The following is a 21,218-nucleotide window of genomic DNA, read 5'->3' on the forward strand; positions in this document are numbered from 1 at the left end:
AGGATCTCCAAGTTCTGGAGCCTCCTGGGAACTTTCTATAGCTTTATAGACCAGTCCAAGCATGCTGTGGAGAGACTCTTACAGCCAAACCACCATCCTGGAATTCTGCTGACCTTCCTCACCTCACTGCTGTCCCTGCTTTGGTTACCAGTTCGCCTGTCGGCCGCACTATCCTGTTTCAGTCACTCCTGGGGAATCATCAGGTAGGAATACAAAAGAAAACTAATTGAATATTTATGCTGGCTACAGAAATATTATAATTATAATAGAAAACTTTAGTTAAATAAACTGGTAAAGAAGTGGGGAGAGCATTGTAACGCTGCCTGCTGGGACTCAAAGAGCATCAGTGCCAACCTCAGGGCAGACCGTTAAGAACCAGAGCACAAACCCCAAATTAGTTGTGAGTCTACACTTCGATTTCGTTAATCAATTATCAAGAATAAACTCCTCAGACACTATAACTGCCTTAACTTGGAGTCACAGACAGTCCGCTTGGGTACTCCCATATATCTTGCCACCCCGGTGAGTGTATCTTTGTGATAGATGTTTCCTTCCATCAAGAATCAGAAAAATATTCAAGTTACTTTCAGTCCCAAAAGACTAGTCACTTAGCCAGGTCAATTGCATTTTAGCTCTTACACCAAAAACAATGCTTGTAACCAATCCTATAATAAATTATATAAAGATGTACTAAATAGGAGAAGGAAACCAGAGAGTGATTTAAAGGTTAAAGCAGGTAAAAGTAAACACTTGCACACAAATGAGTTATAGCCATAAGTTTCTAAAGGAAAAGTAATCAGCGAGCTCTAATGTCTTTAGGGCTAACCCAGGCTAAGCAGCTGGGGATCTCTGATACATGCCTAGAAACACTTCGCCCCTCAGGGTCTAAGTGGCATAGAGATATAAAGTTCTTTTTGTTTGGGGTTTTTATCCCCCTCTGCCTTGTGCTCTGAGCTGCAAACTCAGCTGATGGTATGAGTCCACCTGCATGACCTGTCTTTACTGAGAGCAGAGCAGGACAAAAGCCTTTTGTCCTCTTCTTGTTGGTCCATAGGGAAATTCCAGTTGCAATGTCCCACAATAGTCCATCTGGTATTGATGGGCCTTTCCTTTTGGGAATGGCATAACGCCTTCTGCTGAAGATCACTAATTAATATCTCTTTGTCTGGTGATTTACACAGTCACAGAGGCTCACAATATAACCAGTCAAATATCACCTTAAAATATGGGATACAGATGTTATAAGTTAGATTAATGTATGCAGCAACTCACAAGCATTCAGTAAAATCTAAACACTAAACACATTCTTATAATTCTAGTGCCTATTTTAACCATATTAACACACAGGAGAGGCAGACTGAGTCCAGTTGTGTATTGGTCAGTATTCAAAAGAGACATGGGGACTTTGGCATGAGCTGGCACCTGGTCTGCCAGCATCACAAGCATATCTGGAAGGGGAAAGGCAGGTAAAAGCTGACCAAAGGTGGGTCTGAACTCTCAGTCTAGAGATGAAATGCTCCATAGTCCATTACTACTCCCCTCAAATATTTGGCTCCCCTTATTTAGTGATGTTTTGCAGCACAGCATGGAATCTACAGATAGACTCTTGAATATCGTTAGAGGGTACTACACACTAACTTAAATTTATAATGAAACTACATAGCACATATATTAATAAATATTTCCTCTCTTTTTCTTTTGGAAAGGCCTTTTAGTTTTGAATCACATAGCTTCATTTCTCATTAATTCCTATAAGCCATTTGTCTAAGAATGCACGGTGACCATTCTCTCCCCCATTCCAGCCATGCTTCCCCTCTTCCCTGCACCATTCTTCTTCTTTTCTCCTCAACTTTTTTCCTTTCTCTTTCAGGATGTCAACATTTTAAACTCCACTGGGAGGACGGGGTTGCTTTATGCTGGAAGTATTCATGGCGGTGCCATCAGCAGGCTCTTTGATCGATAGACAATTATAGAGGTGGTTGAAGGTGCCAGCTCTACTATCCAGATGGCTGCAGCTCTATGAGTGTGTCTACACTGCGATTAAAAACCCCTCAGAACTGAGTCTCAGATCCCGGGTCAGCTGACTCAGGCTCGCAGGGCTTAGGCTGGGGGGCTAAAAGAAGCAATGTAGATGTTTTGGGCTTGGGTTGGAACCCAGGCTCTGAGACCCTCCCCTTGTTGGGTCTCAGAGCCCGGGCTCCAGCCCAAGCCCAAATGCAGCCTGAACCCCACAAGCTTGAGTCAGCTGACATGGGCCAGCCGTAGCCATGCCATGGGTCTTTTATTGTAGTGTAGACAGAGCCTGTGGGTTCCCGATTTCCCCTCTTCTGGTGTTCTGATTTTAATCCAAATCAACGATATTCTGTACATTGATGCCGAAGTTATGTTACAGACAAACATCCACACAGAAAAATGCCATCAAGTTGAGTGTAAGGTCTTGTGCACTCAGCTAATAACAGTATTATCAGTAAGGAGGACTTCAAAAAAAAAAAAAAAAGGCCTGAGGATCACCTCAGCATTATGTTAATGTCTTCAGGTTCTCATAATATGGCTATGTTTTTGTTATCTGGATTAAGAAATTCCTCTTACACTTTATCATCTTTCTAATCATGAACATTCTTTTCTTTAATAAGAATCTGACTCCCACAAAGAGAGGCAAACACTGGAATTTTCTTGCTTATGCTCCTCAACTTCCTGTTTACATTGGTTTGAAACTCACAGGTCTGCTAAGCCACCTGCCTGAACTGTGAGCTTCTTGCGTTAGCAACTTTCCACCACTGTTCTCCTGACAAAGCAAGGTTTGTGTTGCCAGACCAGCCCTAGAGGTAGGGTATCAGTGTCCCCTGCTGTCCCTTTCCCAAGTGGGGTTCCAAAGCTGCCTGATGAAGCCTTCTCTCCCCACTACTTCTATCTATCTCCATATATGGCCCCATAATATCTCAACACTTGACAAACATTAATGAATATATTCTCATAACAGCCCTCTGAGTACAATTACTATTATCCCCATTTTATAGATTGGGCAAGTCACAGAGATTTTCTGTGCTTCAGTTCCCTGAGTCAGGGGGAAGAGCCAGGAATTGGACCCAAGATCTTCTGAGTGCCAATCCTGTGCCATCATCATAAGATCATCTTTCATCAGCTCCCTGCACTGCCTATTCCAAATGAAAGACCTAAGGACCTTTTGGAGGAGCACTCTTCTCTCTCATGTCGAAGTGGTCCCCCGTGGCTTTCTACCCTGCCAATGTGATTCAGGTAAAGCACACAGTGCTGCTGATTGGAGGGGTTGATGAAGTGAAGGAGACTGGTGGTGTGTACAGCAATCTCATGAAGCTGGCAGGATTTGGATGCAAGGAGCAGGACAAAGGTGGGGGAATGGGTAGGCTTGGAGATAGGGTGTAGCAGCGTTCATGGAACTTAGAGGAAGGAGCACAGGTTGGAGGGGTGCCAGGAAGTCAGTCTGTGTGGGGAAGGCCAGTATGCTAGCTACAGCACCTCTGTGAAAAATTCTATTAATGAAGAGCAAGTTTAGCTTTACAAACATGGAGTCCTCGCATTTTATTAACCCAGCAGGCACTACATGGAAGTTAGAGGAAAGACAAAAACAGAGGGAAACAAAAAGGAATGAACAGGGGAAGGAGAGAGGAAAGAGAACCAGGGAAGAAAGTGAGGCCAAGGCAACAACAAAAGAATAAGGAAAAAAGAAGAAGCTGCTCCAAACTGTGGGAGTGGGTATGGCCAAGGAAGAGCATTATGTTTTCAGGGAGAAAATAAATGTGTGAAGGAATTAGTAAAAAGAGGGAAAATAGCAGCAGCGCGAGCAAGAGGGAATTGAATAATGAAATATAAACAGGGAAGGGAAGAGCAAGGGAACAGGCCCACAACTTCATTGCTCTCTGTGCTAGTATTTCCCTGGCAGATAGCCCACAGCTCTGTAAATCTGCAGGGAGGGAGACTGCAGAATGTTGCCTCTCTGGGGATTTGACTCTTGCTGCTTTGTACCATTCCTGTTAAGCTTATATTTTAAAATATACCATGCCATAGCAGGTGCGTGCAATTAGAGGAGGGCTCCCCGAAATAGCCGACGGCTGTCCATTTTTTAGCAAATGGTGTTGCCCTTTTTTCCTTTGTCCAACTGTGCAGAAATTTATTCTAAGATGCATCATCTTTACAAAAACATTTTCTAATGGACTATATTTCCCCCCCCCATCTATACTAATACGACTAGCGAAGAAGGGAACTTCTACTTAAAATGCCAACATTGATATGGTTTGTGTTACTGGCATAAATTAGTTTTACTCTAAAAGCTAAACATATTTCAGGCAAACTTACCTCCTTAAAGTGGATTCCAAATTTCTGTCTGGCTGAAATTCATCAGCACTGCAAAAACCTGTACCTATTCACTTATTATTACTATTCTTATTTTATTAATAATAAATACGTACATACATTGTCTTTCTATAGTGTTTCCAAACAGTGAATTAAGCCTCAGAACTCCCCGTTAGGGTAGGTTAGTATTATGATCCTCACTTTTCACAAGGGGAAAACTGAAGCAGTGAGAGTTTGTGGATTGCCCAAGGTCACACAGTGAGTGTGTTGCTGTTCTGTGAATAGAGCCAGGACTTCCTGTCCATTGCTTTGAGCACAAGACCAATCTGCTTGATTATTACTATTATTGGATTATAATCTGATTTTAAATATAAATATGCTTAAAAACCAGTTTAGCATTAAAAGGTCAAACCTGGCTTTTATTGCTCATTGGGATACATGTAGGTTGCTGGGGAAGAAATGCCCTCCTCCCAGACAAAGAGTTATCGTCATCCTTTGTGTAAACCCACTAAGTCAATGGAGCTGCACCAGAGATGAACATGTCTGAAAGCATCTGTATCACTGTACTGGCATGTAGTTTAGGCCCCTAATGTAGGTTTTGTTTTTAAATGGTAAGGGGGAAAGGAGGGATTATAAATCCTAAGGGCTTCTTTCATTACTTTTCAGGTAGGGTGGTAATTTGCCCTGAGCAGGGAGGAGAAAGGAGGCAGATTTAAATAGCCTCCTACAGTACTAGGAAACCAAAGACAATAACAACATCCTGCTAGTGCATGAGAACCTGCAAATGAAACTAACTATGAGCAGAAAGTGAAGCTGATCATACTGGTTTCATTGTCCACTTCGAATGAGTTGCAATATGTAAATAGATTATCCAAATGGTGAAAAGGATTTCCTGACTTTCTAATACCATTTCCCCCAATTCGCTTGGAGTGACTAGCTCTCTGTGTTCTGCTAATTTGATAACATAGCTAAGTGCTGCCCGTCTTCCTTTGGTCATTCGTAATTATTCATAGCTACATAAGTACACAGTGACTGTGGTTGTCAGCTCACCACATATGCAGCACGGGGAGCAGAACTTGCAGTTTTCAGCTTCAAAAACACAGGCCTCTAACACTGCAACCAAGAGAGACTTCCCCTATTACTCTTCTGCAGTGATAAAGACTGTATTTTGGTTGTTTAGTCTCCAATCACTGTATCGAAGGTTCCTATTATAGCCACATAGTCACATTAGCCGTATTCCATCCATAGAAGGCTGAAGTGCATTTATAAATGAGTATACTGCATTATGTTGCATCTTAGTTTGCTGTAGCTAGTAAATGACCTAATCTACTCAGTTTGTCTATTGTAGCCTGTGTAACCAACTGCTTTGTGAGCAAGTCATGTCTGGAAATGGGAGGAATGTTGCCATTTCTAATTTGTATGATTCACAGGGGTTGAACTGGAAAAAATAGTTATGGTTCTTTCCTAAATGCCACTGCGAAGCAAGTACCTCCCTCTTCAGACACCAAAATGAGACACCATTCGGAGCATATCTATGTAGTGTCCCTCTCTATTTTTTGCATGCTTTGCATGCACCGACATTACCTCTTTTTTAAATTTGATCAGCGGAGAAATAATGTAAATGAATAGGGGCAGTTCACACCAGTCAGATCTATCGCTTCTGGCTGCCTGCAGATTCAGGCAAACAAGACTAGGTTAACAGCAAGAAATTTTTCTTCACAACTATAAAGATTAGAGATTTTTTATATAGGAAGGTTTAGATTCAGGAGTAGTCCCTCTAAGGACTAATAAGAACTAAGCAATGTAGTGTCCTCTAAGAACTAGCTTGACAAGATGGTAAAAGCCAGCCTACTTTGACCCCTGATAATTGTATAGCAAAATTGTCCAGATGCACGATGGGCACTTTTCACCTTCCACTGAAGCATCAGATACAGGCTACTGCCAAAGGCAGGATACTGCAGTTGATGGACCAGTTCTCTGAATTGCTATGGCGAATTTATGTTCCAATGGGGCTGTATTTAACTGTTTCACATTCTTACCCTCTGCCACCTCAATTGCTATTCTGTGTGCATATGGTTTGTAAAGAGTTTTGGGATGATTTGGAATGAGACATGATTATATACGTGTCAGCTACAGCTAGTTCTCTGCCCTCAGAGTAGTGTGAAGCAACAATTCTGAGCATTACAAAGTGGTCCTGGTCTAACAATTGATTATAATATGCTTTCATACGTGGACAGAAATTTCTGAAAAATGGAATTGCTGTGTGTGACGTAAGGTGCAAGCTGTGCCTAGCTGGCCACCCACCCACCCACAACATCAAAAGAGGGTGAGAAGTGATAATACGGAACCTGGGAAAATATATCATCTCTTCATTCTGATGCAGGCCTGGGTAAATCTTGAAATGTTAAAGGCCCCTTATTGATCCGACCGTTGTTGCTGAAACCCACTACGTTCTGCCAACATGCAATCAGCTGTGATATCCAATGGCACTTGAATCCTTTGTGTTGCTCCTAGCACTCTGAACTGTTTTCTATTTTAATGTAGACCCCTACACTTGATGTGGGTGGGGATCAGGCAAGGGGTGGGGGCAGAAGAGGGGACACAAGCCTTGTCTCGGGGACCATGGTATTTACATTCAAGACATTTCTGTTCACACCAGCTGTTCCATGCATGTTATTTTCAGAAATCCAGTAATCCCCAAGAGGTCAGGGGGTGGAATTCTGTGAATATATTGGGTGAATGAGGTGAAAAGGCTTGGGAGTCCTCAGGCACTGCTGCAGGGGAGCCTTAGTACTCTGGGGAGATATGAGTAAGGCTTGTGGACTAGGAGAATCCTGAAGGGAAGGAGGGAATGTGTGATGCTTTTGTGGCTCATCAAGTCTGTTCAGTTTGGTGTTTGCATGCATGACTTTTCTTTTTTTATACTGCCTGTAAAGAGCACCTGTTCTTTCCTTAACAATATATATATATATGTTGTGTATATAGATATATATATAATTCTCCATATCTGCATTTATTTTTAGCCCAATTTAAAAGTCCCCAACAGGTTTGAAAGATGTTGTGGCTTATAGTGGTGCCAGGAGGCATTGCTAGAGTTCAGGGTTTGTCAGAGTTTCCATTGTAAATCTCCGTCTTGAAAGGTTTATAACTCATCATTCTATTCTTAGTTGATGGGTTCTCTCAATCTGGGAATACACTTTTTATTTTTTATTCTCCCAAAGTTTCATGAAGTCAGTTTGCTGACCTAAAATATATGTACGGTCAAGATTTTCCAAAGGCATTAATGGTTTTGGTTCCTCCCCCATTTTTGAGTGCTTAGCTTGACATATCTTAAAGCAGCCTGATTTTCATAAAGTGCTGAGCACCCACCCTCTGAAAATCAGGCTTCTTTAAAGTGTCTCAAATGAAGACACCCCTATTTTATTTTATTTTTTTGCAAAGAAAGTATTACAAAATGAATGGATGAACAGAATTTGGTAGATCTTTTAGTAAAGGTGTTATCATGATATTTTACTCTCAATAACATTCATTCAAACTGGGTTGCTAATGCCCATTGTAAAATGGATTGAAAACTTATTGGAACACTGTAAACAAAGCCCAATAATAATAAACCATAGTGTATCAACCTTAGGCAAGGTTTTTACAGATTGGCAGATTTTGAGGCCAGAAGGAATCATTGTGACAGCCTTGTCTGACCCCACAGGCTAAAGAAACTTATCCAATAATTTCTGTGTCAAACCTATAGCTTCTGTTTGAGCTATAGCATTAACTTTTAAAAGATAAGTCTTGATTTAAAGACTGAAAGTGATGGAAAATCCACTATATCCATTTGGGAAGTTGTTCCAGTGGTTAATTACCTTTTCTGTGACCCTTTCTATGTTATGCCTTTTTCTGCTAGGTTGAAGGTGCCATCTACTATCAGAAATCTTTTCCCGTTAGAGGTACTCGTAGACCATGATCAAGTCATCTCTTAATCTTCTCTTGTATAAACTAAATATATTGAGATTTAGTCTATCACTATAAGACAAGTTTTCCAGACCTTGAATCAATCTTGTAGCCCTTCTGTGAACCTTCTCCAATTTGTCAATATCCTTTCTGAAGTGTAGACTCCAGAACGTGGACACAGCATTCCAGTAAAGGTCTCATTAATGCTATATACAGAGGTAATACCACCTTCTTACTCCCTTTTTTTTATAGTCTCCTGCTTATACATCCAAGAATCACAGTCACCTCCATAGCTACAGCATACCACTGGCACTCATTTTCAGTTGTTGATATCCAGTAGGATACTGTTAGGATTATTGGTAGGTCCTTGCTTATTTAATAAATATCTTTATTGATTATCTAGAACAATAAAAACGGCACACTATTAAATTCACAGATAGCACTCAATTGGGAAGTATTGGAAACACTAGAAAATAATAAAAAAGGGACCTAGAGAAACTAGAATTATGGAAAGGAAATTAAAAAAAAAAAGAATATAGATCCTGGGGAAATAGAAACTCATACATTTAGGGAAAAATAATCCAAACCATACATCTCATGGGAAGGAGAAAGCTGAGAAGCAGTAATACCTAGAGAGACTAGAGTGGAAGCAAACAGCAAGTCAAACCGAGTTTTCACAGTGAGATGGCAGCTGAAAACCTAATGCATTTTTGGCCTGCTACATAATGTTATAAAGTGGGGAAGTGACAATACCATCCTATATGCACATGCCTAAATGCTTTGCTGCATTGGGGCCTGAAGTAGGAAAAAAGCAAGGAGGAAATTAGACACAATTTTAATTGAAATAATACTTGCACTTTACATTTTGAAATCACTTTTCAAGAATTAACTAATCAAGACCTTTGGGAAGTGAATATGTATCATTCCCTTTTAACAGATGAGAAAACTGAGAGATATAAGAGGTTAATATCGAGATTTTAAAAAATCAGAGCCTGAAATTAGACTTCTAAATCCATATTTAGACACCTAAACATGTGATTTTTAAAAAATGCTGAGCACCCTGTAGCTTTGGGAGTTATCCTTGGTACTGCATTCTTGGTATCTAGCACTTCTGAAAATCTAGGCCACTTATTTAGTCATCTAAATATGGAGTTAAGAGGCTCCTGTTTTTGAAAATCTTGGCCAAAAGCACCTGATAAGCCCATGACAGGGCTGCGAATAGATCTTATTTCTTTAGATCATGCTGCTGTTAAGGTCTGATTTCTTGTGGCTTGCCAGGACTTGAAATGCTCTGGCTGATCAATACAGATAGGACAAGAGGCAATGGTCAATTGCATCAAGGTTGGCATGGTAGGACATTAAGGAAAAGCTTCCCAACTGTCAGGGTGGTTAAGCACTGGAAAAAAATTGCCGAGGATGGTTATGTAATCTCCATCATTGGAGATTTTTAAGAGCAGGTTGGACAGACACCTGTGAGGGATGGTCTAGAAGATAGTGTTTTGTCCTTCCTTGAGTACAGGGGATTGGACTAGACCACCTCTCAAGATCTCTTCCAGTCCTACGATTCTATGAAATCCTCTTAGGACCTGTAAACTTTCCTCACGATCCTGGATCTGTGATAAGAAAGAAAATATTGTCATTGCTTGTGTGTGTATGTACTATCTTTATATATGTGGATTACTAGCCATTAGAGAGCAAGTCAAGATTTTCAAAAACAGCTGCTTAAAGTTCACCTGCTAAATCCATATTTAAGCACCTAAATCAATGGCCTGATTTTCAAAAGCCCTGAGCCCTGCTAGGTCACTAGCTTTGGTGCCTGAATATGCCTAACTTTAGGCATCCGTTTTTTAAAATCTTGGCTTTAGCCTGGCACCCATCAAACTGATTTGATTAAGGGTATTTTTCATGTTTAGCTCCAACTTTGTTTCCAGAAGTGAACAGCTGGCACAGCATCTACTTCAAAACAAAAATAGCAGGCATGCATCTGATCCAGAGCTGGTTGCCTCTCTGCTAATCTGATTCCTTTTAAGGGTAGGAGCTGGTGACTAAAGCAATTTTCAGTAAAGTCCCTTTACATAGCAGAGAATGAGTGTGTTGGCTCTGGTGAGTGGCGCTATGAGGAATGGGAGGGTTTTGTTTTAACATCCAAGAAAGGTATTCCTAAAACATCAGTGGATGTGGTTTTGTTTCTTGTAAATTGCTGCTTCTCTGGTAGACACTGGCCTGACTCTTTGATCCAAGAGGGGTCACAAACTTGTTTAAGGAAATCTAACTATGTGATAGGTTCCCTGCAGCCCCTTTGTGATTTCTGTGCCATTCATCACCTGCCTCAGAACCTTCAATCCAACTGGCCCTGAATGGGGATGGTGGAGCCCCTGTATATGCATAGCTGTGGGTTTATTGAGTGAAATCCAAATCAGATTAATCTTCTGCCTTCCACTGAGACCCACCTCTTTTGCATATCAGGGGGAGATGTTCTCTCAAAAAGCAGTTGATATATTGGGACCTGGGGTTTGGTTTGGGCATGGTATTGTGTTCTCACCTGAGGCAGGCTCCCCTTGGGCATGTCTGAGGAACAGGTAGGCAGAGGGTCCATAGCAGTGATGTGGAGCCTGGAGGAGTTTTGGTGCAAATGAGATCAGAAAAATTCAGGTTGTCATCAGAATATGTTGATGTTCGTTCCCAGCCCTCACTGGCAGTTGCTCTACTCCCCTCTCTTCCCAAGACACCCATTTCCCAATTTTATTGTTCCAAGATAGGAAATTCTCAGTGCACTGGGAGCCGTACTCTGTGGCCTGTGTGTGCGGGAGGGTAGCTCAGAGAACATGAGTGATTTCCCTACACGCTTTTATTTCGGCTGGCTGTGTGTCTGCTTTTGAGCACCTGGACTGCTCTAAAATACACTCATTCCCTTTTCCTGATTCTCTTCCTGATGCTATCCCCCATCACCCAAGTATTATGTTAAATAGGTAGAAGCCGTGGCCAGGATATAAACGATCTCTGCATTCAATTCTGAAGTAGTTCCTGACGTCTCCACTGGGTAACATCCAGGAGAATAAATAGAATCTACCCAATAACAGGGCAGTTGCAGAAACAGTAATACTCTGTCGGCAGGTTGGATTTCTCAGATTATTACATGGTATCTCACAAGCTGGCATGCTTATTACATAGGGGGTGGAGAGGATGAAGAACTTGGTATTCAGAAGTTAAATAATACATATGGCAAATGACAACATAATTGCATGAACTGCAGCATCATCACTTCCACCTGATGCAGTCCAAGTCCCACGGCATTCTCAGTGACTGCCTAACCACAAGGGATTAGTCTTCTGCCTGTCACTTGTGTCTGCAGCCTGGACAGGATCTTCACCCAGGGTTCCTCTTCTGATGCTGCAGTGTGAGCAGTCAAGCCACAAGGGAACAAGGCCTGTTTGTATTGGAGCTGGTGCCATGGGCACTTCACTCTAGGTTCCCTTCAGCAGATGCTTTCTGTAAGGAAGCTTCACTCCTCTTGCAGATGGATGCCAGGGAGTTACACCAGACCCCCTTCCCTGCCAGACACCCTCTAGTACGGGGAGGCAGAATCTCCACTACCTGGTAAACGCAGGTGTTGTCTAGAGGCTGGCAATGTTGCCAGTGCCAAACATATAAAAATCATGAATCAGACCCCAAAAGATCTTGAGATTTTAAAAATAATAAATGTTGACTTCTATGTTCTTGCCTTCTAGTGTCTGAACATTTAGGATTCATATTTTTAAACTGTCCTCTTCAACCAGCAGGGCTAGAAACATTTTTTAAATGAAAACTGAGATTCTCAAATATTTCCATGACTCCAGAAGTTGGGGCTTTAAGAAAAACACCAAATATTGTGATACCCAGGGTACAATAAAGATGGATAGCTTCTCTCCTCTCCCCTTCTCCCTCTCCTGGGCTTGAGATAGCTCAGCTCATTATCTGGATGAGTAGCTCCATTAGTAAAGCAGTAATTATAGGCAGAGCTTGTAGGGCTGCCTATTATTAAGCTTGCCCACTACTTCCCATTATAAGATTCTGTTTTCAATTGCTTATAAATTTGCCGAACTTTAGCTATTCAGACTGAAAGTTTTCCATGCTGGGTAGCTCCCTCAGGCCAAATGGTTTTTGGTAAATTTCAGCAAAAAAAAAAAAAAAAGCTTCAGCTTTTTCCAGGAATGAGAATAGGGAAAAATTTATTAGTACATGTTAAAAATTCTTACATATATTTTGTTGAGAGACCCCACGCTTTGGAACAAGGATTAGAAATTTGGCAAGTGGGTCACCTGGGTATCACAGATGCGCCTTTCACTGTTCTCACGAGAAGCTGCCCAAATTTAGCCAAGTTATAAGCCTCTGGAAAATCTAAGTTCGCACATAGTCAGTAGAAACTGGTGAGGGTTTGTCAGCTAAATTCCCTGAAGATTCCCTCTCACTGAGCATACTCCAGGCCAGGACTGAGAAGGATTTTCCTTGCAATTCCTGCTTTTAGACACTGCAGGCTACTGTGGCACTGGAACTAATGGCAAGCAGACTGTCGTTCTTGTGCTATCAGTGCTCCCACTGGTTGGGTCCAGCCACAGTGGAGAATGGAGTCACCTGACTCAAATGCAGTGGGATGAGGAGTCAGGCCTCAGAGGGTGGGTGGGACAAGGAGCTAAGAAGGGATGGGGAGATTGGGACCAGGATACAGCTGTGTGGGATTGACTGGGCAAGGGTACTGAAACAAGGAGCCAGGGAGAAATGGGGAGGTGCAGGGAGAAAACGGGAATGGGCAACTGAGATTGAATGAGAAGCTGGAGTGGCAGGGAAAAGGTAGGGCTAGATGGGCTAGGGAAGTGGAACAAGAGGCCTATGAGGGGAACTGGAATTGGGATGAATGAGGGGGAAGACAGCAATCGGATGAGGCCCCAGGTGATGGGTACACTGGGACTAGCTGGACAGGGAGAGTGGGAATGGAATGAGGAGTCCCAGACAATGGAGCATGGACTGTCTAGATGAATAGACTGGAAAAGGAATGAGAAGGTGGGGGTAAGATAAAGACAGACTGGGATGGCCATAAGAGGTCAGGCTTGGGGGGAACAAGGGTAGAAAGGTCTGTGCCAACTAGAGTACCTCAGGAATCGGTCTTGGGACCGATCTTATTTAACCTTTTTATTACTGATCTTGGCACAAAAAGTAGTAGTATGCTAATAAAGTTTGTGGATGACATGAAGTTGGGACATATTGCCAGTACAGAGAGAGACTGGGATGTGATACAAGAAGATCTGGATGATCTTGTAAACTGGAGTAATAGAAGTAGGATGAATTTTAATAGTGGAAAGTGCAAGGTCATGCATTTAGGAACTAACAACAAGAATTTTTGCTATAAACTGGGGACGTATCAGTTCGAAGTGACGGAGGAGAAGGACCTGGGCATATTGGTTGACCACAGAATGACTATGAGCTGCCAATGTGATGTGGCTGTGAAAAAAGCTAATGAGATCCTAGGATGCATCAGGCAAGGTATTTCCAATAGAGATACGGAGGTGTTAATACCGTTATACAAGGCATTGGTTAGACCTCTTGTGGAATACAGTTCTGGTCTCCCATGTTTAAGAAAGATGAATTCAAACTGGAACAGGTGCAGAGAAGCGCTACTAGGATGATCCGAGGAATGGAAAATCTGCCTTATGAGAGGAAAGTCAGAAAGCTTGCTTGTTTAGCATAACCAAAAGAAGGCTGAAGGGCAATATGATTGCTCTCTATGAATACATCAGAGGGATAAATACCATCAAAGGTTTCTAACCATCAGAGGAGTGAAGTTCTGGAACAGCCTTCCAGAGGGAGCAGTGGAGACAAAAAACCTAGCTAGCTTCAATACTGAGCTTGATAAATTTATGGAGTGGATAGTATGATGGGACAGCCTAATTTGGCAATTAACTGATCTTTGACTACTAGCAGTAAATATGCCCAGTGGCCTGTGATGGGATGTTAGATGGGGTGGGTTCTGAATTACTACAGAGAATTCTTTCCTGGGTGTCTGGCTGGTGAGTCTTGCTCACATGCTCCGGGTTTAGCTGATCGCCATATGTGGGGTTGGGAGGAATTTTCCCCCAGGGCAGATTGGCAGAGGCCTGAGGGTTTTTCGCCTTCCTCTGCAGCATGGGGCGTGGGTCACTTGCTGGTGGATTCTCTGTACCTTGAAGTCTTTAAACCATGATTTGAGGGCTTCAATAACTCAGTCATTGGTTAGGGGTCTATTACAGGAGTGGGTGGGTGAGGTTCTGTGGCCTGCGTTGTGCAGGAGGTCAGACTAGATGATCATAATGGTCCCTTCTGACCTTAAAGTCTGTGAGTCTATGAATATATGTTCTCATCTAAATAAATGTCTGCCCCTTTTTTGATCCTACCATGTTCTTGGCAATGAGATCCATTAGAAACAGTATTTTGTTTCCAACTTGTCACTTTTAAACATGTTGGCTTTCAATTTCATTGACTAGCCTCTTGCTCTTGTGAGAGGGGAAAGAGGAATTAACTTACCTTTTCTAGGTCATTCATTAGTTTGTGTACCTCTCTCGTTTGTCTCCTCTCTGAACGGTCCCATTCTCTGCTGTTTGGATGGAGGGAGCAGAGCAGACCGTAGTCTTAAATTTGTCCTGGTATCTCTGTCTTGTTTTGTTAGTTTTGGCATTAGGGATATTTTTAAATATAGATTTTCTTTTTATAGGATTAAATACTTTTGCTTTAAGAGCCTGGCCAGACTTAGCTTTTCCTGCTCTCTTTGCTCAGAGTCAGCAATCCAGGTTTCAGCAGCTGAGCAGCAAAAGGCTGTGGAATCAGGTTGACTGCTGGATTGTTCAGACAGCTTCTTTATTTGACATGTTCTGGCAGAGGAGGCGATGCTGATCTGGTTTGAAGTGCGACAGAGGAGAAGAAGCTCTAACATCACGGAGCTGGTACATTCTAATTAAATTACTCAGGAACTCCAGCTCACACTCTAGGATTCTGAGTTATTGAGAATATGGAACTAGAACTTGAAGGGGTCCCCAGTAAATTAGAATCAATGTGGAATGAAAATCTGTAACCTGTTCTTTTATTCAAAATGTTTTGTAAAGTAAATGGTAACTATATCTTGTCTTCATAAAAGCATGAGTTAAAGATTGAGTGCCAACTCCAATGTTGAATTTTGTAAGTATTATCGACTTAGCTCACAACCTTAATGCCATCTGCCCATCCATTCTATCCAATACAGTGTGCAAGAAATCTGCCTGAAAGGACAGCACTTGCTCCCCTGCTTACTGGCAGTTAGAACTAAATACTCCCATTTTGATATGATTAGACAGACAGCCTTGACAATGGATTCCAAGCATCATAAGCATACGATCTGTCAGCAAATGCAAACATCCATCTATCATGCAACCTCCATCAGTTATATCCACGAGACAGAGCCAGGGAGGAATGCAGGGGAGAATGGGAGCAAGAGAATATATGTTCAGTACTTGGCTTTGATGCACATGTTTTCTAGGGAATGGGTGGACTGTGATCTTGTCAAAGAGATAGGCATGAACCATGTCCTTGGGTATGAACATCCCTGAATTTGAGAGGTTTGCAATCTGAATACAGATCCATATCTTAATTTTCCAGTTCTACCCCTTATCTATAATGAGTAGGATCAAATACCCCTGCATTTTTGGGGGTACAGTTGATTAGAATGGGGTTTTTATACTTTGGACCCATTTCTTCTCCTAAATTAAGACTAGTCAGACCTGGTTTAATACTTGGATGGAAGATCTCCAAAGAAAACTGAGGGCATGGTGTGATAACTCAGTGGCCCAGTTTTCAAAGAGGTGACTGCTCAACTGTGTGTGTGTGTGTGCGCGCGCTTTTGCATTAGCCTGACTTAGACACACAAACCCCTCAATGCATGTGCATACCGGCAGTTTGCATGCATAGTACAGGCACACTTAGAAGTGCATGTGCACTGTTTTGAAAATTTGGATCACTAGAACTCATCCTTCCTGCATTGTGCTGCGGGACATTGTGGTGCTAAAGGTGCCATCTCTCAGCTGGGATGTCAAACCAAGGTTCTGACCACTTGTGGCCTTAAAGAATCCATAAAACTTTCCTCAGGAGTAGAGGTCCTAGCCCTGGTGTCCTCACCAAATTCCAGCATCAGTAATTATGTTCTCTGTAAATTTCCCCTTCAATTTCAATAGGATATAACCCTCCCCCTTGCTTCTGCTTCCCAGCCTGAAAGGTCCCATGGGTTGGGAGGTGAAGTTGGGAGGGGGGGGAAGAAGGGGAGCCCTGTGAGTTTGACAGATTGAGCAGGGGAGAAAAAGAAGCTTGTAGGCTGAGAGGTGGCAGCAAGAGAAGGACAAGAGGCTCTGAGTTGGGTTTGGGAAGGCGAGAAGTCAGCTGTTTGGACAGGGGACAGGAGAGGAGTTTGTGGGTCGGACAGCCTAATCTTGAAAGAGATGAGTGACCCAAACTGCTCTTTGAAGATAGCGATAAATGAGAGTACTCAACTCCTTTCAGGATCAGTTGCCTAGGGGGGTCCCCTTTCTGACTGACTGATTTTGAGGGAAGCACAATTGAACTCTTCTGGCCAGATTTTGCTACCCTTGCTCCCTCTGAGAAGTGCCTCTTGGATGTAGAAGAGTGGCAGAACCTAGCCCACCATGGAATGCCTCTCACAGCTCCAGCCACTGCTCTTTCTCTCTAGCTGGCTTCCTGTGTTCCTTCTAGGGATGTAAAAATTCGTTTAACTAAGAATCCGTTTAAACGTTCTAAAAATAGAACATTTAAACGGTTAAACGCGTGGGTGGCAGGGAGCCGTGCTGGGCTCGGCTCCTCACTGCCAAGTGAGAGCTGTCTAGCTGTGGCTTCCACCCCCTCCCCCCCCCGTGCTGCGTGTGCAGAGCCGTAAGTTGGCAGCTCTCACTTGCGGGGAGCTGAGCCGAGCCCAGCTGTGGCTTCCCCCACCCCCGCACGCTCTGTGCGTGTGGGGGGAGCTGCGCTGGGCTCTGCGCCTCCCCCAGAGCAAGAGCTGCCAAGCTGCTCTTGCTCGCGGGGAGCCAAGACCAGCTGCCGCTCCCCGCCCCCACAGTTTAAACGGTAATCAGCTGTTTAAAACATTTAAACAGCTGATTACCATTTAAATGTTTAAAGGTTTAGGCTTTTGCATCCTTAGTTCCTTCCCTTCTCTGATAAACCAAAGGGGATGGGGTGTTCCCTTTACTTCAGCAGCCTGTAACACAATAGTTTTTCAATATTTATAATTTACCATATATTTCCTCCCTCCCCCGCCCCACAATTCCAAGCAATGGCTTGTGTTTGTTTTGGGAATCTGTGATCGTTGACAGGCAGAAGTTGGGATGGAAACCCGTAGATGTTAGCCCCTCATTCTTTCTTTCTTAGCTCATTGTTGGCCGTGTAACAGGGGAGACATGAACAAGAGGAGATAGAATCAGAACTTTATTAGGACAAACTAGACACAATTGTTTCAAATCTCTTATTAAGGCAAGCACACATTTTTTCCTGATTCAAAAATACATGTACATACAGCACTTATTAACTAAAATGTTTTCCTCCCAGTGCATGTGTAGGCAATTGTACCAAAGCAAGCACTGCATCAGACTCAAGGAATGACAATCTCTTTCAACAGCAAATATCAGAGGGAATAGATCAGTCCTCTCTTAAATCACTCCCAGCCCTGACATACACAGTTCAGCCTTTCATAAGCAGCTGCCCATGTTCAAAAGGGCAGGGTAAATGAGAGGGAGTATTTGGACTAGGCCAGTTTATCCTCCAAAGACAGAAAGGTAAACTTAATCCCCTTGTTTCAATTCTGCGATGATCAAATGAATGGCGGTCAAGGTGGGATTTGGGGACCAGGAACCATCCTAAGAGCTGCTTGAACAGCCTTGCTTTGGGATCCTCATTTATCTCATTACCCAATGTTGCCATCTGATGATGGCTCAGGGTGACCTGTGTGGTGAAAAGAAATGGTGTGTTCGTCGATTTCTTAACAAATAGGTGCCTGTCATAAGAACAGGCAGACTCAGCAGAGTGGCCAAGGACTGACCGAGTTACGGATACTGGACAATATTCTCACTTTAAGAGGTCCCTCCAGAATGAGGTTGAGATTTATTGGCAGGGCCATGGAGGAAGCTTGCACAACCACTGCCCATGCTGTACCTCTTCTGTGGATAAACAGAGGATTGCATGATTGCTAGTTTAGCACCCTTGCAATAGAACTAAATTTACTTAAAATATTTTTTAAAGAGAAAAAAAAATCACATCTTTCCACATTATAATCCCTCTTTTTTTACCAGTGACATAGTTGCTTCCATGGGATAATCTATTTATTTGGTTAAATGCCCATTTCTCTTGAAACTGGTCTAATAAATATCTTGGGAAAATTCTTTAGGCCCCTTCAACAGGTAGTCTGGGTACAGGGAAGCCAGGTCTGTCTGCTGGCCTGACCCTGGGATGAAGATATTTCCAGGGTTGGACACTAAGGCATTTTATTTTGTGGGGGGAAACAGATAATTCTTAATGCCTAGTCAGATCTTGAGGGGGGCTACATACATAGTGTCAAAAATTCAAGTAAAAATTCATTGCACATTTACTTGGAATAGGTAAGGCAAGCTGGTATAACACGTCTGAGCCCAGGCAGACAAAAGGAAAGAGGGAAAAATATAAAATATTATTTAGAAGGCCTAGTGTTTAATTTCTGTTTTTCTTAGGAGAGAAAAGTTGTCACTCAATGTACTTGCAAAGTGGGTGTAGCTCATAGTAAAGTAATTCCAAAGCAGGGGTGGGATGGCCAACATATGGCTTGGTGAGTTCAATATTGCAGCTCATGGCCAGCCTAATTTTTCAGGGGAGTTGCAATCTCTGTAGGCTACAGGTCCTGCTAGCCAACATTCCATCTCTGAGTGGCTAGGAATGGCAGGTTCTGTAGGTCCTTGTAGGTGGCACCTCTCCATTAAATATGAGGATGGTTACAATCTGCTGCATTTTCTGCAAATTAAATGCAGTCCTGGCAAGTTGCCAGTGTGCCCCCTATTGGGAAAGTTTGCCATTTTTAAGGCATGAGAAGTGCAGTCTGGAGTAGAGCAGTGCCATTCATTAAAAGGAACAGAGGGCCATAAAACAGAGAGCAGAATGGCAGGAGTTCAAAGGCCACACTGCAAGGGTTTTGCTTAGCACTGAGGCTTTCCCTTTCTCCTTGCCTCACCTGGCAACAGGTCACACTGACAGATCATCTGACCTAGCCTTACTGCTGGCGCGGCTGGTCTTGCTGAGCCTTCGTTTCTCATTGAAGTAGCCATTGGAGACCTGGTGGGGGGCAGTGTCATTGAGTGCCTCAGGACTCTGTGCATAGTTGATCTGGATAAACTGGCCTTCCCCAGCCTCATCCTCTTGGCTGTGAACCCTTTCAGTGGCAAAGTTGGCCGTGTTCTGCTGAGAGGCCATTTTATTGCTAAAAGGGCTGATGAATTTCCCGTTGGGATTGGCCAAACACTGATTAAAATCTGGAGGGGGAGTGCAACTTTGAGCCATCTCCACGGGGGGTGCAGGCTCTGCTTTGCCAGTAGCCATGGTGGGGCTGTGTTTGTAAGATTTAGCACACTTCTCCTTGGCTTTTTTCCATCCCAGATGGTACAGCTCGGCCAGGCTCAAGAAGAGCGACAGTACAGCCACGGCCAGCATGAAGATGATGAAGACATTCTTCTCTGTGGGCCGCGAGACGTAGCAGTTTACGGGGTGAGGGCAGGGGTCCCGGTGACAGGTGTACAGGGTCTGCAGGAAGATTCCATAGAGGATGTATTGTCCGACAATAAAGGCCACTTCCATAGTGACACGAATCAAAATGCTGTAGACATAGGTGTTCAGCAATCTGCCCTGGAGTAGTATTCTCCCACTTGATTCCTCCCGACTGGAGAGCTCTGCCTTCTCCGCCACAGGGTACTCCTGTTGGTGGTAAGGGTCGCCACTGTTTCTAATCACCTTTGCCCTCATTTCTGCCTCCTTCATTTTTCTCTTTTCTTCTGTGCGCACCGTGTGCATCGCATGCGCCATGTACACCAGGGATGGAGTGGAGACGAAGATGATCTGAAGGACCCAGTACCTGATGTGGGAGATGGGGAAAGCCTTGTCGTAACAGACGTTCTCACAGCCAGGCTGCCGGGTGTCACACATGAAGTCAGACTGCTCATCTCCCCATGAGGACTCCGCTGCTGTGCCCAGCACCAGCATCCGAAAGATGAAAAGCACGGTCAGCCAAACTTTCCCCACCACAGTGGAATGCTTGTGAACCTCTTCAAGGAACTCTCCCAGGAAGCTCCAGTTATCCATCTCTGCTCACAGCCTCTGTGGAAAAAGAATAGCGAGAGAGCGAGGTTCTGAGAAAGGTGAGGGGAATTTATGCCCTTAAATCAGAAAATGCTGCATTTGAAAAGCACTGAGATTCAGTCAGAAATCTGCGGTGAATTTGTGTCCTGAAACATCCTTCTGAAAGAAATCCTCTCCACCCCCACTTCAGTTCATTATATTGGTGTGGATTAAGCATCTGGCTTTGATCCTCACTGCTGGAGACAGGATACCAAATAAGATGGTTCATTGATCTGTTCTTTTTGTGGTAGCATCTGTCAAGAGTAAATTAGTATAAAGACCTCAGAGTATTAACTGGGCTGCTAAACTATTTGAGATGTATCAGACTTTATTCTTGGTTCAGGAAATATTTACACTGTGGTCTGAACTTAAATTTATCCTCTATGGAACCTGCATCTGAGGTGGTTCTCCTTCTGCTATACGGATAGCAGAACTACTCACCCGGGATTCCCCAAATGTACTGGTACTTAGAGTGGTGAGATTTGAATCTAAAGATAGGACTAAGCAGTATCCTTGCGCTTCCTCTTGCATATGCCTGGCCTCTACTG

General features: G+C 43.2%; 1 protein-coding gene and 1 long non-coding RNA gene across 4 annotated transcripts in view; one reads left to right on the forward strand and one right to left on the reverse strand.

Moving 5' to 3' along the window:
* LOC137151835 (uncharacterized) lies at positions 1 to 20,351 on the forward strand. The gene is made up of 3 exons (XR_010919373.1): positions 1 to 203; positions 3,052 to 3,255; positions 19,936 to 20,351. It is a non-coding gene; the product is annotated as an uncharacterized lncRNA (long non-coding RNA).
* GJA5 (gap junction protein alpha 5) overlaps positions 17,733 to 21,218 on the reverse strand; it is a 17,744-nt gene continuing 14,258 nt past the window's right edge. For all 3 annotated transcript variants that reach the window (XM_067546323.1, XM_067546322.1, XM_067546321.1), the window contains one exon: positions 17,733 to 20,649. In XM_067546323.1, the coding sequence (XP_067402424.1) occupies positions 19,525 to 20,634 (1,110 nt within the window). In that variant the 5' untranslated portion in view covers positions 20,635 to 20,649 and the 3' untranslated portion in view covers positions 17,733 to 19,524. The remainder of the gene's footprint in view (positions 20,650 to 21,218) is intronic.

Source organism: Emydura macquarii, unplaced genomic scaffold (assembly GCF_026122565.2).
Source record: "Emydura macquarii macquarii isolate MOO-44397 ecotype Brisbane River unplaced genomic scaffold, CSIRO-AGI_Emac_v2 contig_1119, whole genome shotgun sequence".
NCBI lineage: Eukaryota > Metazoa > Chordata > Testudines > Chelidae > Emydura > Emydura macquarii.